The sequence below is a fragment of the Polypterus senegalus genome, chromosome 18 (genome assembly GCF_016835505.1).
Source record: "Polypterus senegalus isolate Bchr_013 chromosome 18, ASM1683550v1, whole genome shotgun sequence".
In the NCBI taxonomy this organism is placed as follows: Eukaryota; Metazoa; Chordata; class Cladistia; order Polypteriformes; family Polypteridae; genus Polypterus; species Polypterus senegalus.
Window position 1 is genome coordinate 30,254,837 of NC_053171.1, and position 24,290 is coordinate 30,279,126.

At 40.7% G+C, this 24,290-nt stretch overlaps 1 protein-coding gene across 1 annotated transcript in view; it reads right to left on the reverse strand.

The window, feature by feature from the left end:
* Window positions 1–24,290, reverse strand: part of ppp1r13bb (protein phosphatase 1, regulatory subunit 13Bb) — a 72,740-nt gene that overhangs the window by 17,055 nt on the left and 31,395 nt on the right. Inside the window, 2 exon segments of the mRNA XM_039741829.1 lie at window positions 5,690–5,864; window positions 10,494–10,595. Of these exon segments, the coding sequence (XP_039597763.1) occupies window positions 5,690–5,864; window positions 10,494–10,595 (277 nt within the window).

The following is a 24,290-nucleotide window of genomic DNA, read 5'->3' on the forward strand; positions in this document are numbered from 1 at the left end:
TGGTGCTGCAGAAGTTCTGACACGAATGAGCATCATGAAGTCATATTTGTAAATCTGTTTAAGTGCAACAAGTATCCATTTCAAAACTGGAAAGAAACTGCCCGTCTGAGAATCACATCGTGATATGCAGAATCTGGCCAAGAACCCAAACCACCAAGTTAGTAAGTGGCAGCTTGTCCAGTGGAGCTAAACACAATCCCGTGCAGAAGTAAATAGGTGGACTTATGACTTGTAAAATGCTGCTGGGAGGAGGTTATTTATATAGCAGTGGGCTCTCTCGCTCAGCACACTTAATGAAGGCCACTATAGAAAAATAAAACAAATTGAACTGAGCTGAACACCAGCCAAAAGCAAGTAAGCCACATCGGAGAAAGACAAACACGCAACCTGCTGTGGGCAGTGGGGAGCCTTTGTCTGCTTTCCAAAATGTGAAAGGACAGCCAGCTGCTTCCTCTCGAACAAACGGGAAAGTATGTCTTTCAGCTGGCCAGTGGCAAACAAGGATCAGATAAAGTGACTGGAAGTGACAGATAAGGGAATGAGGTGACAGGACAGGCTGGTGAAATGGCACAGCTGAACCAAAAAAAAAACAGCTGGGCACAAACTGACATCTGTACAGTGTCATGGCACAGGTCACAGAGCAACAAAGCAGCCGGACAAAAAGTTTCACCCGTGGAGGCCTTTTCCATTGAAACATAACTAAAATGTCAGATGAGTCAGAGCTCAGCTTAATTATAGTGGTTTCACTAAGAAAGGCCCGAGTGTTTATCAGATGCTATGAAGCCCACCACGCTTGGCATATGGTCACTGCTAATATGGAGCCCACGTCAACTAAGTTCTCGCGATTACACCGTGGAGGGCAGAGTGACACTGCTGCTCCACAGAACCAGCCTCAAAGGTTCAATCCTATGGCCAGTTTTCATTCTCCCTATGTCTCTATCCTTCCTGGGTAATCCAGTTTACCTGCTGCACCCCCAAAAACAGGAAGGTTATGTTGTTTAGTGATCCCAAACAGTGTGGGATGACACATGAGTGGGCCTCGTGATGAACCAGCACCTTGTTCAGGACTGTTTCAGGTTCCCATCTACTGTGACCCTGAACTGGCCTGGGCAGGTTTGACAGTTTGTTTGATTCTGGATGGATTAACATTGCGTTTACTTTCCAAATCTCCCTGATGACATCGTCGATGAACCTCTTGACTAAAGTTCAAACAATAAGATCAGGCTCAAGTTTAAAATATTTATCAAATTAAATCAAGTTTAAACTTTTATTTGTAATTAATTTTGACCACTTTGCAGAGACGTGTTTTCACTTTTGACACGTGGACCTGTGTGGGTGTCTGCATGTATGAGTCTTGTGACAGACTGGTGGCTACTGCAGGCGCTGCTTCCCGACTTGTACCAAGTACTATTGTGTTTTATGTTGGTCATTGTCAAAAACGTCAAATGTAATCATTGCTGTATGAAAATAAAATGTGAGATTTGAAATCAGAAACAGAGAGCACGGCTGGCAATGTAATGAAGCAAGAAAGTAAAATAACAGCTGGGAATGACAATGAAGAGGAGAAAAAAAATCAGGATATGGATTGAAATGAAAATCAACAGCCACCCCACCTCAGCATCTGCTAAGGATGTCTTTCTGTCTAAATGGAACAAACAAGACAGTCGGACAGCTGCAGACCTCTTTGCTCTCTCCAGCAGACTCCGAGTCTCCTGAACAGATGAGCCTAACAATTCGGAATGTGTCCAGCCCAGTTCATTGTTTAAGCAGCTGCCTCTCCCTTTACGTGGGAGACATTTGTGCCAAGCACTCAAGCCCTCTGACTCTCGTCTTCCCAATTCCCTGCCTGTCCAGCACATCACAGCAGCTCTGACTGTACCCAGCTGCATTTCTTGTAGGCTGCACAGTAAAGTAAAGGTGGCACATTCAGTCTGCCCCCCTAACTTCTTCTATGAAGTTTGCCGGTTCGAATCCCATAAATGCGAAAAGTGACTCTGCTCTGTTGGGCCCTTGAGCAAGGCCCTTAACCTGCAATTGCTGAGCGCTTCGAGTAGTGAGAAAAGAGCTATATAAATGCAAAGAATTATCCTTCACTTAACACTTCATGTGTCTCAAGTATGTCAGGCTCACAACAAGAGCATTAATTCATTCTTCAATTCGCCCATTCATTCAATCACTCATTCTTTCATTTATTCATACATTTTTTTTTTATACCTGCCGCTTGCAGTTTAGTGTTGCACATACAAAAGTCTTCGACAAGACTTTCATCATGAAAGTGGTGTTAAAACACTGTCCCTTCTAGGTGGAACATAACTACAATGTACTATGAGACACCCAAAACTCACTAAGAGTGAGAACAACAAAAACTGGATAAATCTGAAAACTGAAGTCAGGAAGTAGCCCTGCAGTAGCCAACAGTCCGTCACAAGACCTACGCACACATAGACCCCCACAGGTCCATTAAATCAAACATACACATCTTTAGGGATGTAGGAAGGAAACCCACATAGACCTGGAAAGAATGTGCAAACTCCACATGGACAATACTGAGATTCATGAAACAGTAAGCACTAACTAACAACAGTCTAACTTGACTCCATGCAATGTCAACTGTAAACTCAATCCAAAGAGCATGCCACAACTGAAAAAGAAAAAGTGACAATCACTACAGACATGTCTAGAGTATGTCAGCTCTCAATAGATAAGGAGATTACCAAGAAGAAAACCAAAATAGCCCAAGGAACATCCATATGCAGGCACAGAGAGAACTTGGAAACTCCAGAAACACAACAATCAGACGCACAATTCAAAATCAGACTGCAGCACTAACAACTAAGGTTACTGTGCCGTACGCAATAGAAATTTTCATACATAAATACTAAGGGGCTTTGCTCACCAACCAACCGCCTGTACTACGTACCAGCAAATCTGCGTCTCTGCCACTCACAAACAACAAAACTTTTAATTATCCCGGATAGGCCTCTTTATTGGGAAGAAACACTACTTTTCCCTGATGGCAACACGAATCAGACGACCTACAAGTCTCTGACTTAAAAGTTGAAATCTGCACAATATATTCAATCTCTTTTTTTTTTTAAAGTTTAAAGCCAAACATTATCTACATATTTCTGTCATATCACCTATGTCCATATATTCGATCTCTTTTTGCTTTTACCTTTTCGTCAATATCGCATTGAATTTTGATTCCGTGTTTGGAATTACATCGTGAAAACGCAACATACAACTGCCCAGGAGTGAATATCGTTTCTTTGTCTCTACACAAACTGTGTCTGACAATAGCATTCACACAAATGAGAAATGATTGAACCGCGTGGGGCTTGAAACTTTCCCTCGCGGGATTTCACTTTCACCAAACAACCAATCTTTTAATTCTCGTGGATACGCCTCTTCATTGGGAAGAAACACTACTTTTCCCTTATGGCAACACGAATCGGATGATCTACAAGTCTCCGACCTAAAGTTTAAATCCGAACAATATATTCGATCTCTATTCGCTGTTCCGTTATTTCACCGAGTAATAATTTCCATTATGCGAATGTGATTTTTACTATCATTTTTTGAGACTTTTGAATTTTCATACTTCCATTATCTCTAACCTGCTCTGCATGTGTATCACGCCAATGTTTTTGAATTCTTTATGACGTTCTACTTTGTCATCTACTCTTTGTCTTTTATTTCCGGCCCCGGGCGTGGTTAATCTCTTGGCACAAAGTCTCATCTCACAGGACGTGAAAGTGTCTCTCTTCAAAAGATCACGTCTCATCGCAAGTTAAAAAGTCTCGTCTCCCAAGATTTTTTTATTATAATAGAGAGAAATGATATAGTGAAATCTGCTTTATCTACTTCAGAGTTGTGGGAGACCAAAGTCTACAACAGCAACACCAGACACAAGGCAGAAAATAGCCCTGAATTGTTTACAAGACTCTCACAACAGCCACTTACACAAATAATCACAGATGTGGAAGACTGAAATCTCCAACTAATCTAACAGCATGTCTGGAGATGTAGAAGTAAAATGGGGATATCTATAGGCAATCCCACACTGACACCAGGAGTATGTGCAAACAACTTGGAGAGAGACATGATGTTGGATCTGTATGGCACTAGCACTAACTACTGCACCATCATGATGACTAATATAAATATTACATGATATAAATGTATATGTATAGAATGGCTAGGCAATATATAGAATGCCGAAAATTGGATGTCAAAGTATGAAACGATTAACATTTCACACATTTCCTAGGCATTCTATGCAATGCCAAAAGACAAACCGGCAAAGTATAAAACACTCCCGCTAATGACGTTCCTAATGTCACGTGACTTTTGATGCTCACCTCAGACGGAAAATTCCCCATTTGCATTTCAGTGCAATTTAAAATATTTTTTTCCTTCCTTGTTGCAACAAGTAAGTTCATATTTTATTTTCTCTTGTTTTTCTCAATAAGAAAGTCCTATACTTTATTTTGTATTGCTTTCTTTTTCATATACGTCTTTTCAATAAAAGCCTTTTCATGACTCTCTTTTAACACTTTGCCTAAATAGAATTTGTCATTCTATATGATGCCTAGGTATTACATACCATGCCTAGGGAAAGTATATATAATATTAAAATAATTCAGATATTTCATACTTTGCCCAAAAACGCCAGGCATTCTATACAATGCCTGCATTTCATACATTGCCGGTAACATATACATAAACATTAATAGCAGGAGTGATACTTTGTGATGATTTTTATATTTTTTTATAAACATGTCATTAGATACTCTTAATGTGAATCCGTCAAGCTTCTCATCTTTATCTTTTAAAAGCACACTTCTTATGCAACTCTCATAAAATAAAAATCATCAAACACATTATATTTATTACTCACTTTTTTTTTTCCTTTTTTGAACATATTAAAGACTACTGTATGCACTGTGCACAGTGTCAGGCTGTGAGAAGCAGTGGCTAAGATATTGGACTGCAAACCTCAAGGATAACAGTCCCGTCCCCAAAGTGATTCGCGTTTTGATCGTAAGTCATTTACTTAAAATGCCCCAACTGCAGAACTATGAACAAATCAGGGTGACCTTTGTGGCCTCACATGTCCAGGAGGCCAAGTTTGAATACCAAGCTTATTACTGCCAGAAAACAGTTTGATTGATCTTCTCAAAATCATGTTGGTTTCCTTCCACATCTCCAAGACATGGAGATTAGACTGACTGGTATTTCTAAACAGACTTGGCGACAGTGGGTTCTGGGTGCTTGTGTGCCAATCCAGGAGTGGTTCCTGCATTAAACTCAATGCTGCTGATGAAGGCACCATCACCTCATCATCCTAAAATTGGATTAACTGGACTTCAAAAACAAATGTTTAGAAAAAAGTGGGCTGCGCCTCGAAATTAAACTCACGTGTACATACATGATCTGCATTATGATATGTGTATAAATTATAGTTTGTTTCTTATCTTTTTCTTATTTTCTCTAAAACTGAGTTATGTTTGTAACAGCAGTGGCAACTTAGCTTTAATGCTTTTTACATCTTTGAGCTGTACCTTACTGGTGGCATTGCCACTCTCTGCCTCAGACTGTCATGAAGGAACAATAGAAGACCCCAAAACTGTGGCCTCCACTGCCTGCAGAACTAAAATTGATCTCCAGAGTAAACATGTCGACTTACAAAGATTTCCATTCATTACTTTGCTATAATCCACTTGTCCTCTCATTGCTCTGATCTTTTTCAGCTTGGCCTCCTGACTTTCCACACGTTCTTTCAGCTTCTGTAGCTTCTCGTTCTCGGAGATTGACTGCTGCTGTCTTCGCTCCTGTTGCTTCAGGTATCGCAGACGCTGCTCCTAAATAGGGGAAGAAAAAAAAAAAAAAACACAAAAATCTTTCAGGATTCTGGTGCATCCAAAGCCAGTCCAGCCTTACATTGCAAGCTAGTTTTATTCCTTTACAATGTATGTACATTTAGGTGCAATGTTCTCCTAGGTGCCCCAGTATTCACACCCTTTGGTTCAGCTGCCTTTCGGGATTTTCTAGGCTAAGGAGCTCACCAATATTTTGGGGACTATGGTGTAATCTCACTCAGCTGTAAACATTAGTAAAAGCTTAAACATCTTCAAACAATGACCAGGACAGCTACTTCTGCCTCCATTGTCGGCGCTGGTGTCCTCAGTTGCTCTTACAGAAAGACAGAAACATATAAATTCAAGTTCATGTGGCCATTAATCCTTCCATTTTCTAAGTCTGCTTTGTAATTAAAGGCCAGGGTCACAAGTGGTGAACAGAAACATAAGCAGGGAGTAGTCAGCCCACCAGATGTGCTAGCCAAAGAGCCTGCTGAGCACGAACAGGGCAGAGAATTGGTACACTGGCCAAAGACTTCAGTGAGCAGAAGAAAGGCTATGGCTGTCCCAGCTGATAAATGTAAAGAGTACAAAAAGCAGTAGGCAGTCCAATTGACCCTCCAAGTGAAGCAATTAGCGAATAGCTGATGAGCGAGCAGTTCACCTGATATGCCAGCTGAACTATCAGATAAGTTGGAAATTGACTTGACCCTCCATATGAAGCACATAGGGATGAAAAAAAAACAACAGGTCAGGTCAATGTGCGGCTGTACCCTAATATCTGCGATCTTTATGTCAAAAAGTTCAGGCTCTGCTTTGACTAGTCTGGTCTTCTAACTGCTCCTTCTCTCAAGATCAGTCTGCTTTTCAGTTCCTGCCCCCAGAATACTGAATGTGCTACCCAAGACCATCTGAACTGCTTTCAGTCTATTGATGATCAGGAGTGTTTTTAACAGACACATTTTCACAAAGCATTATGGGTCTGCTTTGACTCTCTCACTCTCAGGACAAATTACAGTACTAGACTTGTTGTGCTTCACTTTGAATTCTGTTCTGTATTACTTGTTACTGCTGCACTTCATAATCACTCACACTGGAAGTATCACTTGTTTTTCTAAGTAATCTTGAATACATGCCATCTGCTAGCTAAGGTTTAATATTAAAAACAAAGTCAAGTAGTGGCCAGTCCACCTCACATACCAGGTAAAATATCCAATGCGTAGGATTGTGACCAGACAGCAGCCAGTTCACTTGATGTACCAGCTGAAGTATCCGTCGAGAAGGAATGTGACCCAGGAAAAGCCAGTCCACTTGATGCACTAGCCAAAGAATCTGGTAAGCAGCCACAAAGCCAACTTATGGCTCAACGCTGTCAGAGATCAGCACCATAATCATGGAGAGAAGATAAGTAATGAGAACCTGAGTTGAGAAGTCCAAGTGAGTACGAGGAGCACAAGGCGTCTCTTCTTACAGAGGAAAGCTCTCACACAATAGCAGCTCCAGCCATCCAGCGGCTAATGCAGCTGACTAGTTTCCTCAGAGTCTCATTTCCTGATCTTCCCTGCCCTGCATTACTCAGTTTCCCAAAGAAAACAAACAGTCACAAGTGCAGGACCTGACCCCCCTGGTCAGGCACAATGAAAGCACAAACTGCAGTTTAGAAGCCCACCCTCCACACCTCCCCCCAACTGAAAACAGAGTACTGTGATGGGCAGCACTTTCCATCATGGTGTTAATCTGTTTATTCAAGGGCCCACCCACCTACGTTCTGAAGCGGTGCTGGATTTTTCTTCTTACGTAACACTTGTTAGATAATCCAGGAGAACAAAACAAAGGAAAATGCCCAGGAGCTGACCTCTTAAAAATGGCATCTCAGACTTGTGACTTGGGCCAAAAAGATGGTAGCACTGGAGTCTCCACGGATGTGCAATGTTTAAGCAGAACTAGTCCGGGTCACAAAAAAGCTAAAAGTATCAAGGGCAGGGATTGACTGGACATTGACCAGGGAACATTCTGTTATAACCACCGCCTTAATCAGCCACTATGGAAAGAGATCAGTACCTTTTGCTGAATTCAGACTGTCTTAATCTGTGCCCCTCTTCCTCTTGTCAGATATTTGTACAATGTTACGCTTGATGGCCAAGTTCTTGTCTGCTATGTTTTTAATGCAATATCTTGTTCTCTCTGCAAAAACCTTTCTGACAAACCAAATTAGTCTTTTGGAACAGTAAAAAAAAAAGTTGAATTTAAGCTGAATTTGAACCAAAAGATGGTGTCCACAAATGGATCTGAAATGTCTTTGGTTTGCTGTCTCACATAGTGGTCATCATCACCGTATCTCGATGTTTTAACTGGGAACTCAAGGTTAATACAGATGCTCTAACAAGTTAACGCCTGGTCATGCCAGCACCGTCTCTGGCCATCTCATACATGACACCTCATTTATCCAGTTCCTCTCCTCTGAGGCTCCAACAACTGGAATGCAAGATGAAACTTACCTAAATGTGAATAAACTGGAAGCCAATGTCACAATGACCATTGCCATTTCTGAAGACTACTACTGTCAGGTGTAATCTGTGCATTTAGGTGACACAGTGGAAGTTCACTCTGTTTCCTTAAAAGAATTTCTTTGTTTTTCTACAGGGAGTGCAGAATTATTAGGCAAGTTGTATTTTTGAGGATTAATTTTAATATGAAACAAACACAGTGCTATCAGTCAATCCAAAATGTTAATAAACCTGAAACCTGAATGTTTCACAACGGAAATGTGAGTGTGAACATCATCAGGGGAATACATATGTGCGCACAATTATTAGGCAACTATTAGTGTGCAGATTTATTATGCAACTAAAGGAAAATTGAAAATTTTCCCATCTCACTTGTTTATTTTCATCTGTTATAGTGAGAATAATAAACAAACACCTCAAAATTTACAAATAAACATCTCTGACATTTCAAAAAAAATAAATCAATCAATCAATGACCAATATAGCCACCCTTCTTTCCAATAACAGTCATAAGCCTTTCCATTCATGGAGTCTGTCAGTTTCTTGATCTGTTGACGATCAGCTTTTTGTGGAGCAGTGACTACAGCCTCCCAGACACTCTTCAGAGAGGTGTATTGTTTATCTCCCCTGTAAGTCTAGCGTTTAAGAAGTGCCCACAAGTTCTCGATAGGGTTTAGGTCAGATGAGGAAGGGGGCCATGTCATTATTCCTTCATCTTTAAGGCCTTTACTGGCTGGCCACGCAGTGGAGAACTTCGATGCAAGTGATGGAGCATTGGCCTGCATAAAAATCATGGTCTTTTTCCTGTATCACTGTTTGAAGAAAGTGTCTTCGAAAAACTGGCAGTAGGTTTGGGAGTTGATTTTGAGTTCATCTTCAATGCAAAATGGTCCAACTAGCTCATCTTTAAAAATACCAGCTCATACCAGTACCCCACCTCCACGTTGGAGTGGAGCTCTGTGCCCATTACTGATCCACAGGTCCATCCATCTGGTCCATCAAGAGTCACTCTCATCTCATCGGTCCATAAAACCTTTGAAAAAAATCTGTCTTCAGATATTTCTTGGCCCAGTTTTGACGTTTCAACTTATGTTTCTTGTTCAGTGGTGGTTGGGTTTCAGCCCTCCTTACCTTGGCCATGTCTTTGAGCACTGAACACCTTGTACTTCTGGGCACTCCAGGTAGGTTGCAGCTCTGGAATATGAAAGTACTGGAGGATAATGGGTTCCTGGTAGCTTCACGTTTGATTCTTCTCAAATCTTTGGCAGCTAATTTGCGTCTTTTGTTCTCAACACGTTTCTTGCGACCCTGTTGACTATTTGCAACAAAATGTTTGATGGTTCTGTGATCACACACCAATATCTTAGCAATTCCAAAAGTGCTGCATCCCTCTGAAAGACTTTTACAACTTTTGACTTTTCAGAGTCAGTTAAATCTCTTTTTGGCCCGTTTTGCCCGAGGAAAACTAGCTGCCTAATAATTCTGCACACCTTGATATAGGGTGTTGATCTCCTTAGGCCACACCCTCCCTCATTACACAAATACACATCACCTGACGTGCTTAAATCCAATAAGCATTCAAGTTAATACAGCTTGGAGTTGGAATAAACGCATTAAAAATGATGATATGGTCAAAATACTCACTTGCCTAATAATTGTGCACACAGTGTATGCTGCAAACACGCTATCAGAGTCCTGCATGTGCTGAAGGTTTTGAAAAGCGCATTAAACGCATGGGAAATGTGATTTTCAAGGGTCTTTGAATTTTTCACTACACAATTCTTTCAAGGTGTTTCCCACCACATTCTCTGTGTAGGCGAAGGTTACCATCATTTTTGGGTGTTTCAGTATGAGCAGGGATACTATTGGTAAATTATGTGAAAACATAACAGTGTGGATGGAGATCATTTTCATTTTAAACTCCGTTTTTAAATGAAAACGTGGTAGTGTGGACATAGCCTCAGAAAGGCAAAATGACTGTAGTGTTTTAGTGTGTAATTAAGCTAAAAGAAGTGTGATTGGCACTAAGATAACACTCGAAGACAGTGTCTTGTCTTCTCATAATGAAGCCCTCAACTTTGATATTTTTACAGTGATGCAAGCCATGCATTTGACCACAGCCTACCTTGGCCACGAGCATCTGCTGCTGAGCTTCAATCTGCTGCTGCTGCCTTGCTGCCATTTCCTGCAGCTCTGACAAGGTCAGTTCCACACGAGGATTGGCAACCTGTAAAACACAAAAGAAGTACAATATCCAAATGAGAACTTGATGTTAACAGTTTTACTGGGACACAAAACAAATAGTGATCTAGTGGTCACAACCACAAGAAGGAAAGCAAACACTCACTTTTAAGAAATAGATTGGACCCGAAGACCTATGGAAAACAGTTTAATTCTAAAGTAACACTACTGGGCCCAAGAACATTGGGCAGAACCTGAAATTGTCAAAAGATTAAGGCAAATGAGGAAAGGTATCATCAAAGCAAATGTCTAGATAGGACTGGAAGATAATGCAGTGCAGACAACAAAGACTCTTAAATGTCTATTCATCCTTTAAAAGAGTATCAGTGTGAGGCCTCCAAGTTGCTCAGATCCCCAGGAAATGACTACCCCAAGATAAAAACTCAGCAATGCTCCTCAAGTCTTAGAACACTCAACATCTTGGTAGCCATAGTAATGTACCATGTCTGACTAGCTCTCCTTTACATCGTCAAACTGGAAAGATCCTCAACACCAAGAATGGAAATAACATAAGAAACAATACCTCCATACACAATTATGAAAAATCTCTTTAAAAGACAATTCATCAAACACTTTCTCAGTCAACTGCCTTACACTACTGCACAAACACATCTGATGTACTGTCTTTTTTGAGACCAATAAGCCAAATAAAGTCAATGTAATGTACTGTAGATATTCATTGATGTTTAACAAGAACGAGCAATATCAATACTGACACCAACAGGTTCTCATAAAATAAACAGTCAAAACAACTGTAATATCAGTAACAAAAGTCAAAATAAACACACCCTGCCCTGTTAAAAAGGTGGAAAGAAAATGGCCTGAGCAAAACCCAGAAGAGAAAAGTAGCCGACTTACCTTCTTGATTGCAATCAGGAAAAACAGAGATAAGGTCCCACAACCACCACTACCTCATCTCCGTTCATAACACAAGCTTTGCAAAAGTCAGGTGCCCACCTACCTGAAGCCACATGGCACAGTGGGGCTGTGAGACCGGCAGTAAACTCATTGCGAAGTTGACAAGGCAGATAGCTCTTCATACGGCAGCTTGTAATATCAACTGAGAGTTAAGTAGGAGGCACTTCCTTCTGCATTCATTGTATATAAATTGAGGAAAACTACCTGGTTCCCAAAATGTTTCTCACCATTAGCATAGTTCCTCTCAATGACAATTTCACCACATATATAAAAAAAAAAAGACAGAAGAAAAGACTTCTGTGGATTGCGCAGATTCTTGGTGGAGGAGGACAGCAAAATGAAACAGAAGAAATGACGTCAACTCTGAGTCAGCAGCGGGGGACGCAGAGGCGTAAAAAGTAGCCAAGAAGCAAATGATTCCACTGCTGACCCCACAATTTCATAAAATAATAACCACACTCTGCCATGGTGCTCTACTGATGCTGCACCACACTCAGAGTTACAATTCTTTCTTATTTCAATTTTTTCCTCAAGCTGCACCAAACCAAGATAAATATTCACTCTCTTATTAGTATGATTAGAAGAGTTAACATTCTGGGGTTGGTATGCGCAGAAAGGTAAGGAAGGCATGTTGTTAGGATATTCGAATTACTTTGCCCACTAAGAATCTCATATTGGCATAAAAAGTAAGATAGGAATAGCATGGGGTGGAGTTTCGCCCACTTACTGCTATGCTGAGCAGGATAGGAACTGCATCATGAGGACCACATGGTATCAGCTAGAATCTCTGCATGTCTCACTGATATCGCTACCTAAATGCTGGAACATCAACTCCAGAATAACCTGGCAAAGATGGGCTTTCTCGTCATCCTAGCTTGTCCGTCTATTTAGCACCTCATCTCTTTTCAACTCGGCTCATTATTTCTAACATCTGCCAAGCCAGTACTAAACTTTGGGGTGGTGATAGATGACCAGCTGTCCTTCAGGGACAATGTTGCTACAGTTTCTTGTTCTGGTAGATTCAATCAATACAATAATTTGCAAGATCAAACCTTATCTGACAGACTCTGCTACCTACTGCAACACTCTGCTGGCAGGAATATCAGCGTGCAACACCAAGCCACTGTAGAGGATTCAAAACGCAGAGGCACATCTGGTGTTCATCCAGCAGCAATAGACACATGTCACTTCTCTGTTTAAATCACTGCACTGGCTTCTTGTACAGGCATGTATTAAGTTCAAATCCTTGACTCTTACCTATAGAAAGGTCAACAGGTCAGCACCTAGATATACAGTCATATGAAAAAGTTTGGGAACCCCTCTCAGCCTGCATAATAATTTACTTTCAACAATAAAAGATAACAGTGGTAAGTCTTTCATTTCCTAGGAACATCTGAGTACTGGGGTGTTCTCCGAACAAAGATTTTTAGTGAAGACTTAGTTGTATGAAATTAAATCACATGTGAAAAACTGGCTGTGCAAAAATGTGAATACCTTGTAATTTTGCAGATTTGAATGCATGTAACTGCTCAATGCTGATTACTTGCAACACCAAATTGGTTGGATTAGTTTGTTAAGCCTTGAACTTCATAGACAGGTGGGTCCAATCATGAGAAAATGTATTTAAGGTGGTCAATTGCAAGTTGTGCTTCCCTTTGACTCTCCTCTGAAGAGTGACAGCATGGGATCCTCAAAGCACCTCTCAAAAGATCAACTGTAAGGAACGTAATCAGGAAATGGAAGGCCACAGGCACAGTTGCTGTTAAACTTGGGTCTGGCAGGCCAAGAAAAATACAGGAGCAGCATATGCGCAGGATTGTGAGAATGGTTACAGACAACCCACAGATCACCTCCAAAGACCTGCAAGAACATCTCGCTGCAGATGGTGTATCTGTACCTCGTTCTACAATTCAGCGGAATTTGCACAAAGAACACCTGTATGGCAGGGTGATGAGAAAGAAGCCCTTTCTGCACTCCCGCCATAAACAGAGTCACTTGTTGTATACAAATTCTCATTTAGACAAGCCAGATTCATTTTGGAACAAAGTGCTTTGAACTGATGAGACAAAAATTGAGTTATTTGGTGGGAACAAAAAGCATTTTGCAGGGAGAAAGAAGAACACCGCATTCCAAGAAAAACACCTGCTACTTACTGTCAAATTTGGTGGAGGTTCCATCATGCTGTGGGGCTGTGTGGCTAGTTCAGGGACTGGGGCTCTTGTTAAAGTCAAGGGTTGGATGAATTCAACAAATTCTTCAGGATAATGTTCAAGCATCAGTCACAAAGTTGAAGTTACGCAGGGGTTGGATATTCCAACAAGACAATGACCCAAAACACAGTTCGAAATCTACAAAGGCATTCATGCAGAGGGAGAAGTACCATGTTCTGGAATGGCCATCACAGTCCCCTGACTTGAATATCATCGAAAATCTATGGGATGATTTGAAGCAGGCTGTCCATGCTCGGTAGCCATCAAATTTAACTGAACTGGAGAGATGGTGTATGGAAGAATGGTCAGAAATACCTCCATTCAGAATCCAGTCACTCATCAAAGGCTATAGGAGGCGTCTAGAGGCTGTTTGATTGGCAAAAGGAGCTCAACCAAGTATTGATGTAATATATCTGTTGGGGTGCCCAAATTTATGCACCTGTCAAATTTTGTTTGGAGTCATATTGCATATTTTCTATTAATCCAATTAACTTGATGTCACTGCTGAAATACTACTGTTTCCATAAGGCATGTCATATATCAAAAGGAGGTTGCTACTTTGAAAGCTCAGCCAATGATAAACAAAAATCCAAAGAATTAAGAGGGGTTCCCAAACTTTTTCATATTGCTGTACCTCCTCTTGAACCCTGTCTTGCATTCTTTGAACCATGACTGGACTAAAAATGCTGTATAAGCTGGGAACTGGGATCTTTCTCTATCTTTGACTTTCATAGGGGCCTTGTATATGTTAGATACTGGGCCCTGCCTCGCCTTTAAAATGGTATAAGGGAGATTAAAAACTGCACATATGCCTTTTACAAGGCGCCCATTCTGGCACCCTTATTTGAATGAAACGGGGCTAAAAATACTGCATGACGCTGATACTGGGATTCTTTCCCTATCTTTCACTATCATGAGGATTTATATATGTTGGATATTGGGGCCCTGGCTATCTTTGTACTATAAGGTGACCAAACGACTTGTATGAGCCGTTACTGGTCATCTTACCTACCGTTCATTGCCCATTACTTAGTTCCTTTCTGCCTCTGTTTGTGGTATGAAGGGCAATGAAAGTCTGTTATGGGGCCCTGACCAGCCCTCTTAATTGTGTAAGGCAAACTATAAGGATTGTGTAACCCTCTTCCTGGTCCCCTTTTTGGTCCACTGAAGGCACTAAAGTGGTTATACGGTTGTGCTACTGGTCCCTCTTGCACATTTTAATTACCTATTTCCAGCCTCACCATTTCACTTGAGATGTTAACAAGAGCAGATGTGTAGACACATTGTTACATCCATGTTAACATCCTTAATTACTCGCCATGATGGACACCCCATTGAGGTTTTGCTACACCCTATCCCACCATCTTTATTGAGGGTGAAGTACTGTGACTGCTGAACACAGTTTTTGAATACAAGTTGAGTAACCTACAGGTCCATTTTTAGTGTTAATTATTGGCCATATGGCCTCAGGAAATGGAAAACCAGTGACACTAGAATACGTGGATCTCAGTAAATCTACTGCAGTGACCACATAGTGCTTGTGGTAAGAAATTTGTATGTGCTTGTCCAAAGAGGATGTGGGACAGGAAACTAAGATACTCCCCATTGTAACCCTAACTAAGTAAGCCACAACTATTTCCTGCTGATTCCTAATTCAGAGTTGCAATAGAGATCTGCCTGTCTCTCAAACCTACTGATGGAGGTACTGAGATTCTGTTTTTTGGATTTATAAGGGGAGGGAAGCTAACAGAGACAGAACATTGTGTGTTGAACTTCTGCTTCTTAACCACAAGACTGCTCTGTTAGGGTTTTCCAGTCTCCCATCCATAATATAGTGCCTGCGGCCTGCATTGCCCTTGTTATCTCTCCATGTTAATTCCCTGACTATTTTAAAGATCCCACCTCACTGTTAGATGTAAAAATGACTCCTCTCTGTAATCTGATTTCATCTGTGTGACCGTCAACTACATCCTGTCATCAGTTACAGATTTTAAAATTCTAACTCCAAGCAGGCCTCTCATTCTACCAGTCTCTTACTCACTACGCTGTGCAGCACAAGACTGCCAATTCTGTCCTCATGACAAGCTGGGCATGGTGGTCAGTGTGAAAAGGTACCTAATAAACTGTTATTGTTTAGAGTCCAGTGAAACGGGTGTTAGTCAACACTAATTTGCACCCAGCTTCCTATAACTGGCATTAAGCACAGGAGCTAAGTTTTGTACATTTTGCTGTAATTCATGATAACTTCTCACTGGTCTTAAAGAGAAATGAACTGGTGAGAAACCTCAATTGGACGAGTCACACCATACTGTAGGTTTATAGGGTCATGTGTATAGAGTACAGTGATTTTCCATCCATCCATCCATTTTCTAACCCGCTGAATCTGAATACAGGGTCACGGGGGTCTGCTGGAGCCAAACCCAGCCAACAGGGCACAAGGCAGGAACCAATCCTGGGCAGGGTGCCAACCCACCGCAGACAGTGATTTTCTTACTTGTAAATTCACAATTAATATTTAACACACTGATACAAGTGACTGCTTTGATAGGCGTTTTTTCCATGGTCTGTTTTTGTGACACTTATATTTGGTGCAGAAGCAGTCAGAGGCACAGTCTTGCATCATACATTTGGACAGTTGCAATCAAACCAAGGACAAAGATTATGGTTATGCAACCTTGTGGGTATATTTGTAAAGAGTTTCATTCAAGAACTGTCAGTACAAAGCCAAGTCTTTTTCACACAGTGACCTAATAAGATTACCAAGATGATAAATGTAGCAGACGTCAGGTTTCTACCTAAGTAGAATTTTATGCAACTTGTGGTGACTGCTCTCTGCCAAGAGTGGAGCTGATCCTTTGAGATATAGAACAATGAGTGATTTTCAAGTTATAAAATGTAGTTCAGGACACTTGGGTGTCTGTATTTGCTTATTTTATAGCAGTCTCACTCAGACGGCCTTAGGGAAGTTTCGTAGATTTTTACTGCTGTCAATTTTGAAATGAAGGGCTCATTCTAGTCTTGCATTGCAATTGAACGGATGTAGTAAAATGAGTTACCTTTAAGACATTGAAAGCCGTTTTCATTATCTTGACCAGCCATTTGAACACCTTCTGAAGGAAGTTGTGCACGTTTATGATAGCCTTCTCTATATGGCCCAGTTGAACAAAACAATGTGACACCTACGTCCCACAACATACTTGTGGTACAAGCTTGGCAGTAGGTAGGCTGAAGGCAGAGACATCTAATAAAAAATACCTTCAGCTACCACAACTTGGGTGTGCCTTTTAAATTCTGCTAATGGAGAAGAAAGAAGTTTTCAGTTATTAACTAATTAATTTAATTGTGAATTTCCCCTTGGGATTAATAAAGTACCTATCTATCTTTTGGATTGTCTGTAAATTGAATGTCTGTACAGTCTTTTATAATCTGTGTTTCAAAAATCATCAACTATCAAACACCCATATTGTCATCGTAAGTATGCACAAAAATCTCCATTGGAAATACCAGTTTCCATCTTTCCCCCTTTATGCTGTTAGTTTTGTTGCGGCTACTGACATTATGTGAATGACTTGCCATTTTTTTCTCTCTACAAAAATGCAGGTTAATGTGCAAATGCCTGTGATTGAATGATAAGAAGAATGGCGGTGTGCACAGATTTTCTTCCATGCATCTTTGCACATGTTCAAATGCAGGAATAATGAATTATAATTGTGTCCTCTTATGCAAGATATGTGTATCAGTGCATTCCTGTTCAAGACCACTTTGACTGCTATGATGTTGTCACCAGTTACCCATAGGTACACTGTGCATGAATGTCACCCAGTTAAAAACCACACCAAGTCACACCCAAACAATATTGGCACAAAGCAAAATGAAAGTAGAAAAACAACCTTAGTATTTTCACGTGTGCTACTCCTCCCTATGATGTTTCTTTCTTTCTTTCTTTCTTTCTTTCTTGCCTTAGCAACTCATAAATAAACTTTCAATATGAAAGAAATTATGTTCATGATGATACAAAGTAGGTTTAGACTGAAAAACAGTTGCATAGTTTATCAACATCACCTTAAATCAAAAATTTGCCTTTGATTAAGAGACTGAATAAAATGAAAACCTGCCGCCATTACAGTGGGTCTCCAGGCCCAGTCAGTATTTCAGTTTCAGATGAGCAAGTATCAGCTCAGTATTGCGATATAACTTAGCACTGTGAACCTTCAGTGGATATCGAGTATGTCATTTCTACTGCATGTGTTCATTTTGGCTGAGCTGCTATACTGGGAAGTCTTACAGTATTTTATATTTAATCTTTTTCTGCCTTCTTCATTTCACATTATGCACATTTTTCAATTTTAGGCAAGAACTTTGCTTACAACAGTGATAACAAAAACAGCCAGAAACCCCTCAATACAGACTAGAGCCATACAGAGCAAATACATTACAAATAGCAGGCTCAGGGTAGTAGAAAATGAACAGCAGTTATCTCTTTCCCCAGCTTCTCTTTTGCTGATTAGTCCTCCAAAATTGCAGCCTGTGTCATGCTTTGGGCTCTTCTGCCTCTGAACCTGGTTAATATAGTACTTGTGTGTTCTCACACAGTCTCAAGTCTGCCTTCAAAAGTTGATTCAACATTTTCACCATCAGCTCCTCCTTAAGACTTCACCAGTCACATGTTGAAAACAAGTAATCACACAGATCCCAAAAAGTAGACCACTACTTCTGTCCTCCAATTAATGTATAAAACTAATACAGTACCTTGAGTGTGTGCTACATATCAGGATTTGCCAGTTGAAATCAGGGCAAACTTCCCCTCTGCTCGAACGTTTTGGTGAGCACAACTCATACACGTACTGGGCCGCTGTGTATTGAGTGCAAGGGCTGTGGTGTCGGGATCCGAATACCTAGATAAGCTTTGTTCTCTTTTGAAATACTCGTTTTAACATAATCAAAAATTTTCCTAACATCCTATTCTCAATACTAATATTATACAGTACTTACTAAGAAATTATGTCCTTGGTGCACAGTGAAAGATCTGTATTTGGCATTTTATAAGGGCGCTAAACCTCCACTGCTCACAGTAATAACAGAGGCTTTGTTTTTTGCAGCTCCTGCTCTCATTCTAAGTAACGTTCTTTAGTACAATGGTACCTGCTACAAACGTACACATTTAAGGTGTTGGTACATGAGGGCGATGCATGTATGAAACTAAAACACCATCACAGAACATTCCTGCAAGAAAATCATACCTGCTTCACTCTTAAGGAAGTCTAGACATGTCTTGCCATTTTCCAGAACTCAGTGCTTGTATTTTGAAGTTTACTTTGTAACAACAACATTAGTAAACACTCTGCTATAATCAATTTCTTGGTCAGAACAGCCCAAATCCAAGCAGATTCACAGAACACAGTTACTGTAGTGACCAAGGAAAGGTTCAGAAGTGAATGACAAAATAATATTGATAAAGCTTAAACATCCGACAAACAAGGAGGCTGATTTGAAAAATTGAACCAATACTTTATAATTATAGCTTTTTTTTTTATTATTTAACTCTTTCAGGGCTGATGTCGACTTTTGTTGAAAGGAGGAGTTGACGATGATAATCAACTGTGAACTGTGACAAAACCCACCGTTACGTTTTAGTTGGACTCTCGTTGCTAGAAGGAAAGTTTGATTCATTGGTTTGACCGAGATTCCCTGCACTCTCGTGAGTAGCAAGGTGCACACCACGGAAAAAATGGCATTGACATCTGGCGAGAGATCAAAGGGGACGTGTAAATCAAAATACTCCATGGACGAAGTTGTTGCCTATTATCATCTCTGAACTGGACTATGACTTGTCAGACTCAAGTTTTTGATACAAGCGATCGAAGAGGAATGTGAGGTTCCAGCTTCAGCTGATCGGTCCCCAGCTAGTCGTGGTACTGACAATGTTTAACAGGGAGGACTGCCTCTTAACAATGATAAGAGGTAGAAACCAGATTTCAATGTACTGCGACCGTGTCCCAGCCACGTAAAGACAGCCTGGCAGCAAGCAAGCCGCACGTTCTTGGCAAACTGGCAGCCACAGCACGCAGCAACAGACGTTTAATGTTGACTTCCGAGTGAAGCCATTGCTTTTTGGAAAAAATATTCAGCCCTCAAAGAGTTAAGTTAATCAACAAAAAACAATAAGACTACCAGTTCATTGATTTATTAACCTATACTGAAGAAACCAGAATAAGCGTCATGTCACCCTCGTCCCAATCCCAGAGAGCTGGGCAGCAGAATTGCTCAAAATTCTCAAAATGAAGTTAATGGAAACTCAGGTCACATTAAGGTATAGATAATGAGATAGCAATGGTGAACTATAACATTAGAGCACTAAGCGCTGAAAACTAATGCTGAAAGTATTTCTAAGAAATCACTTTAAATGTAAACACTGAAAAATAAAGCCATGGGTGTAAATCTCAGCTGCCTGTCACTAGTCCTAAACAACTGGATTAATAGACTTGTTACATGTGTTTCCATTAAGTGCATGCTATGCTTCAAAACACTTAAGTTTCTGTCACACTACTGATTCTTCGGATTTGGGTTCTTCTCCCAGATCTTTACTAGACAAGTGAAGTCACTGACCCGCTATTATCGGACGAATTATACAGCTTCATCGTTTCATTATGCAATTTTTTTCAGAGTTCCCACATGACTATTCTCTATTAAAAATAACATCACTGTTACCATTTAAGTGTGACGTATACTCTCTGACTTAGTCGTGTAGTGTGAGACCAGCATTACTCAACAATATGATAGATGAATTATAGGTTATGGTGATTTAAGGCATGTTTACAGGGTCATTGTCACATGTACAGAGTACAGTTAAATTCTTACTTGCAATGTGCTAATCAACATTCAACATGTCGCTGTTCTCTAACACCATAATTACCTCATAAGGACTGTCTACCTGACCTGAAAAATGTCATAACATATTTGTCAATAACAGACAACCATGTATGATTGTGCTCAGCAGCACAAAACTACTATTTAGAATCAGAGGCGGGGTGAGTGGTGCTTTATTAAAATCAGCTAAACTTGGCATTGCTGAGAACTGCAGTCTTTAACATCCTTAAAGTATCGATGTACAGAATCATTGGTTTATCAACTGAAAGGAAAAAAAGAACTGAGTAAAACTTTCCCACAAGCAGAATAGGTCACCAATTGCTTGTTGCACGTATGGCTTAGGGAGACAAATGTTTGCTAGTCTGTACATAACCCTTGTAATACTGCCAGAGAAACCAGAGTAGTAAAAAGAAACTGCATCCACTGTGTTTGGATTCAGGCTTTAGAGTGGTGGCTCTGAGGCTAGGGATCTGCTCTGGTAAATCCCGTAAATGCCAGAAATGACTCTACTCCGTTAGGCCCTTGAGCAAGACCCTTAACCTGCAATTGTTTTGTCCCGAGTAAGACATTAGCAGGTCCTCCAACTTACAGGGAAAACTTGGGGGATGGTGGAAGGATTGGTACTGCAGCCACCGTAAAAAACCTCACATCGCTCTAGTGTGGTGCGGAGGTGTCACTCACTACACTCGGGTCCCAAGCCAGGTGCTTCGTCGTGTGGTGGGTCTGGCGATGCACCATCAGCACATGCTCCCAATCTCTACTCTCTCTTATAGATCTGATTGATATTGATCACATATCATATCAACTGTGATCTTGGCCAACCTCCCTATCCATTTTCTGTCATGCTTAATTCAGTTCAGAGTCACAGGGGGATTTAAACACACCCCAGCAATCAACTTAGTGATTTTTTAAAGTGATAATAGCACCACTGTATTGGATTTACTGTCATAAGCCAAAACAAAAAACAAAAGGCAAAGCTGGTAAAACAGTTTAGTACTGCTGAAGAAACTGAGAACATTGTAGAAAGACAGTTCTAAAGCAACTTGTAAACATCATAAGATGCGGAATATTAAGAATACACCCAAATTTTGTATGTTGGTTTAAGAAGAACTTAATAATTAATAGCACTGCAACACATTTCAGCAGAAGGCCAAATCTGTGTAACACTTACTGTGCGTAGAAAGGAATAAAGTAGTTATCCAAAAAATACTGCCTTTAATTCATGCTTGCAGAAGGCAATCAAACCAACACAAACACATGGATGATGCAAACTTTAACATTTTGGTCACCCCAAGAGGCCTATAAGAAAACATAAACAAGCAAGGTTTCCAAAACCAGTCAGGAAGACCACCTGAATAACCTGACGGCAGTAGCTACTTTTATGCCTTTCTGAATACATGAAGTGCAGGCCTCCTTAACTGGCCTTGCTTTCTATACAATAATCTCCTTATTCCTTGTCAATTACAATTTTAAAAAAGAACATAATTTGGGGAGAAATCCTGAAATCCTACATCAGGTAGGTGCTTTACTTTAAAATTTCATGTACTTTTCTATCTTCTCCTTTGCTCCTTCTAAGTGCATGCAGCATGAAGCAATTTGCAAACCGAATTCAGAACAATGAGCTTCCAGACACCATTTTCCACTTCTTCACTTTTGCATTTATTATAACCAAAACCATCTATCTGTATCAGTTTTATCATTGGAATTGAAAATAAAGAAGTTGATCAGGCTAAAATAGCTAGATTAGTAAGCAGAAGTGACTGCTGCGGCTCCTGTTATCGGCTTCTTCTAGTCACAGTTGCCAAATGGAAGTCCGACGCCCGTCTTTTTGGCAGCCACAGCAGTGACGCCTCCCCTCGTTCCATCCACATCTCCTGTAGCGTGTGCGCATGCACACCCCTGACCCCTCCCCATCCTCCCCGCAGACAGAGGTACACACCCATTACCTGATGTGCATTCCCCCAAGTAATCCTGCAAAAATCGCACCTTCACCTTGGTGCTCTGTCCCTCGCTTGTGAATTGCCGTGTGCCTCCTAGTTTTCGCCACTCCATTTTGTCTTCTGCCACACCATTTATCTGTGAGGCCATCCAAAAAGCCAGGTCAGCAGACGCCTGTGAAGGGAGGAACACTGTTCCATTCCACCCCACCCCTTCATCCAAAGTTTGCCTTTTGTCCTGTGCCTGACTGATGACAGTGGTCGATACCCCCTCACGCGGGTAGATAAATGCAAGCCCCCACCTTGTCCTGTCTCATATCCCTTAGCTCTCATCAGCACTCAGCCGGCAGGAAAGACTAGTGGATTTTGCCGGCAGTTACAGACCTAATCAGCGCAAGATCAAGGCTGCTGTCAGTTCACATCAGCCTCATGAGCTCTGCTTCTCAGCTGTAGCCAAACAAACTGTTTACACTCATCAGAGGCAATGTAAGGGAAGCCAAAAAAAGAGATAGAGAAGTGTGCCCCAAAATGTTCATGAACTTGCAACACCAAAGTAAAAAGCACCAAGGATGTGGGCTGAACTGTACCTCAAAAAGAAAGAACTCCAACACAACAATCCAGTTGAATTTTCCTAGCAGGCAGCAAAAAAGACTAGAAATCATAAAGCTGCAGGTTTAGCTGCTACTACTGACTCAGTAGAGGACCCTGAAAAAAATAATTGACCACCTGATAGTCTAAAAGAGGAAATATGTAGGTTTGTAAAATGTTCAGGCTCATGCTCAGGATGAAAGATGCTATACAAAAACAAGTCCTCATTGCCTGAACAATTGAAAGCAGTCACAAAGAAACAAAGGGATACCAATATCACATTCAAAACCAACATGGAGGCAGGTATGCGCTCTCGCCCAAAATTCTGCCAGCAAGCACAATCACATACTCCCACGCATCCTGCTTTCTGCTGATGCGTCTTTCTGTTTACCTGAATCATCAATTCACCGCTTGTGATGTCACAGCTTTACAAAATAGTAGTTCGACACATCCTATGCCAACTCATCTTGGTTAATAACCAATGCCAAAAGATAGGAGTAATAGCTGGGAGTCTGGAGTTCACTAATGAAAAACTTGAGGTGACCTCAAAGATTATCACAAATGGTCAGAGTGTGGATAGTTTTCTTTATGGTTGTACAAAGGCAACAAGCATATTGGCACATCACATTTCCAAATCAGAAACACTCACTAATAGAACTTAAGACTCAGAAGGCATTTTGATGCAGTTAAAGTGGGAAAATTGTCTACCACTCCTACCAGGTAATGGGGTGCCAAGTGTTAAAGCACCAAACAATAACCCCAAAAGACTCCAAAGTCTTAAACAGGACATATTTGAGAAATTCTTCAATTGTGTTTACTGATCCTCACCCTCACAACAGTAAATTTTCAGGTCACTATGGTGATTTCACCATAGGAAGTCACTGTTGAGCAGTCAATTCACATTACGCTCTCAAACTCCCAAAATTCTCACCACCGACTAGTAATTGAAATATCATGTCAAGGAATGTCTTTCTTCGAGATTATTAGCCCCATCACTCTGAGATGTCATGGCAGTGAATTTTGAAACTTTCCTTTCATCTGTTTTTGAACTGTGATGTTAAGGAACTAACGAACTGCAATTTTCAGCAAATAACACATCTGTCGCTTAAAGTATGTTTGGTATTTTTTCCAAGACTGAGTTATTTCTTCACAAAAATGGTA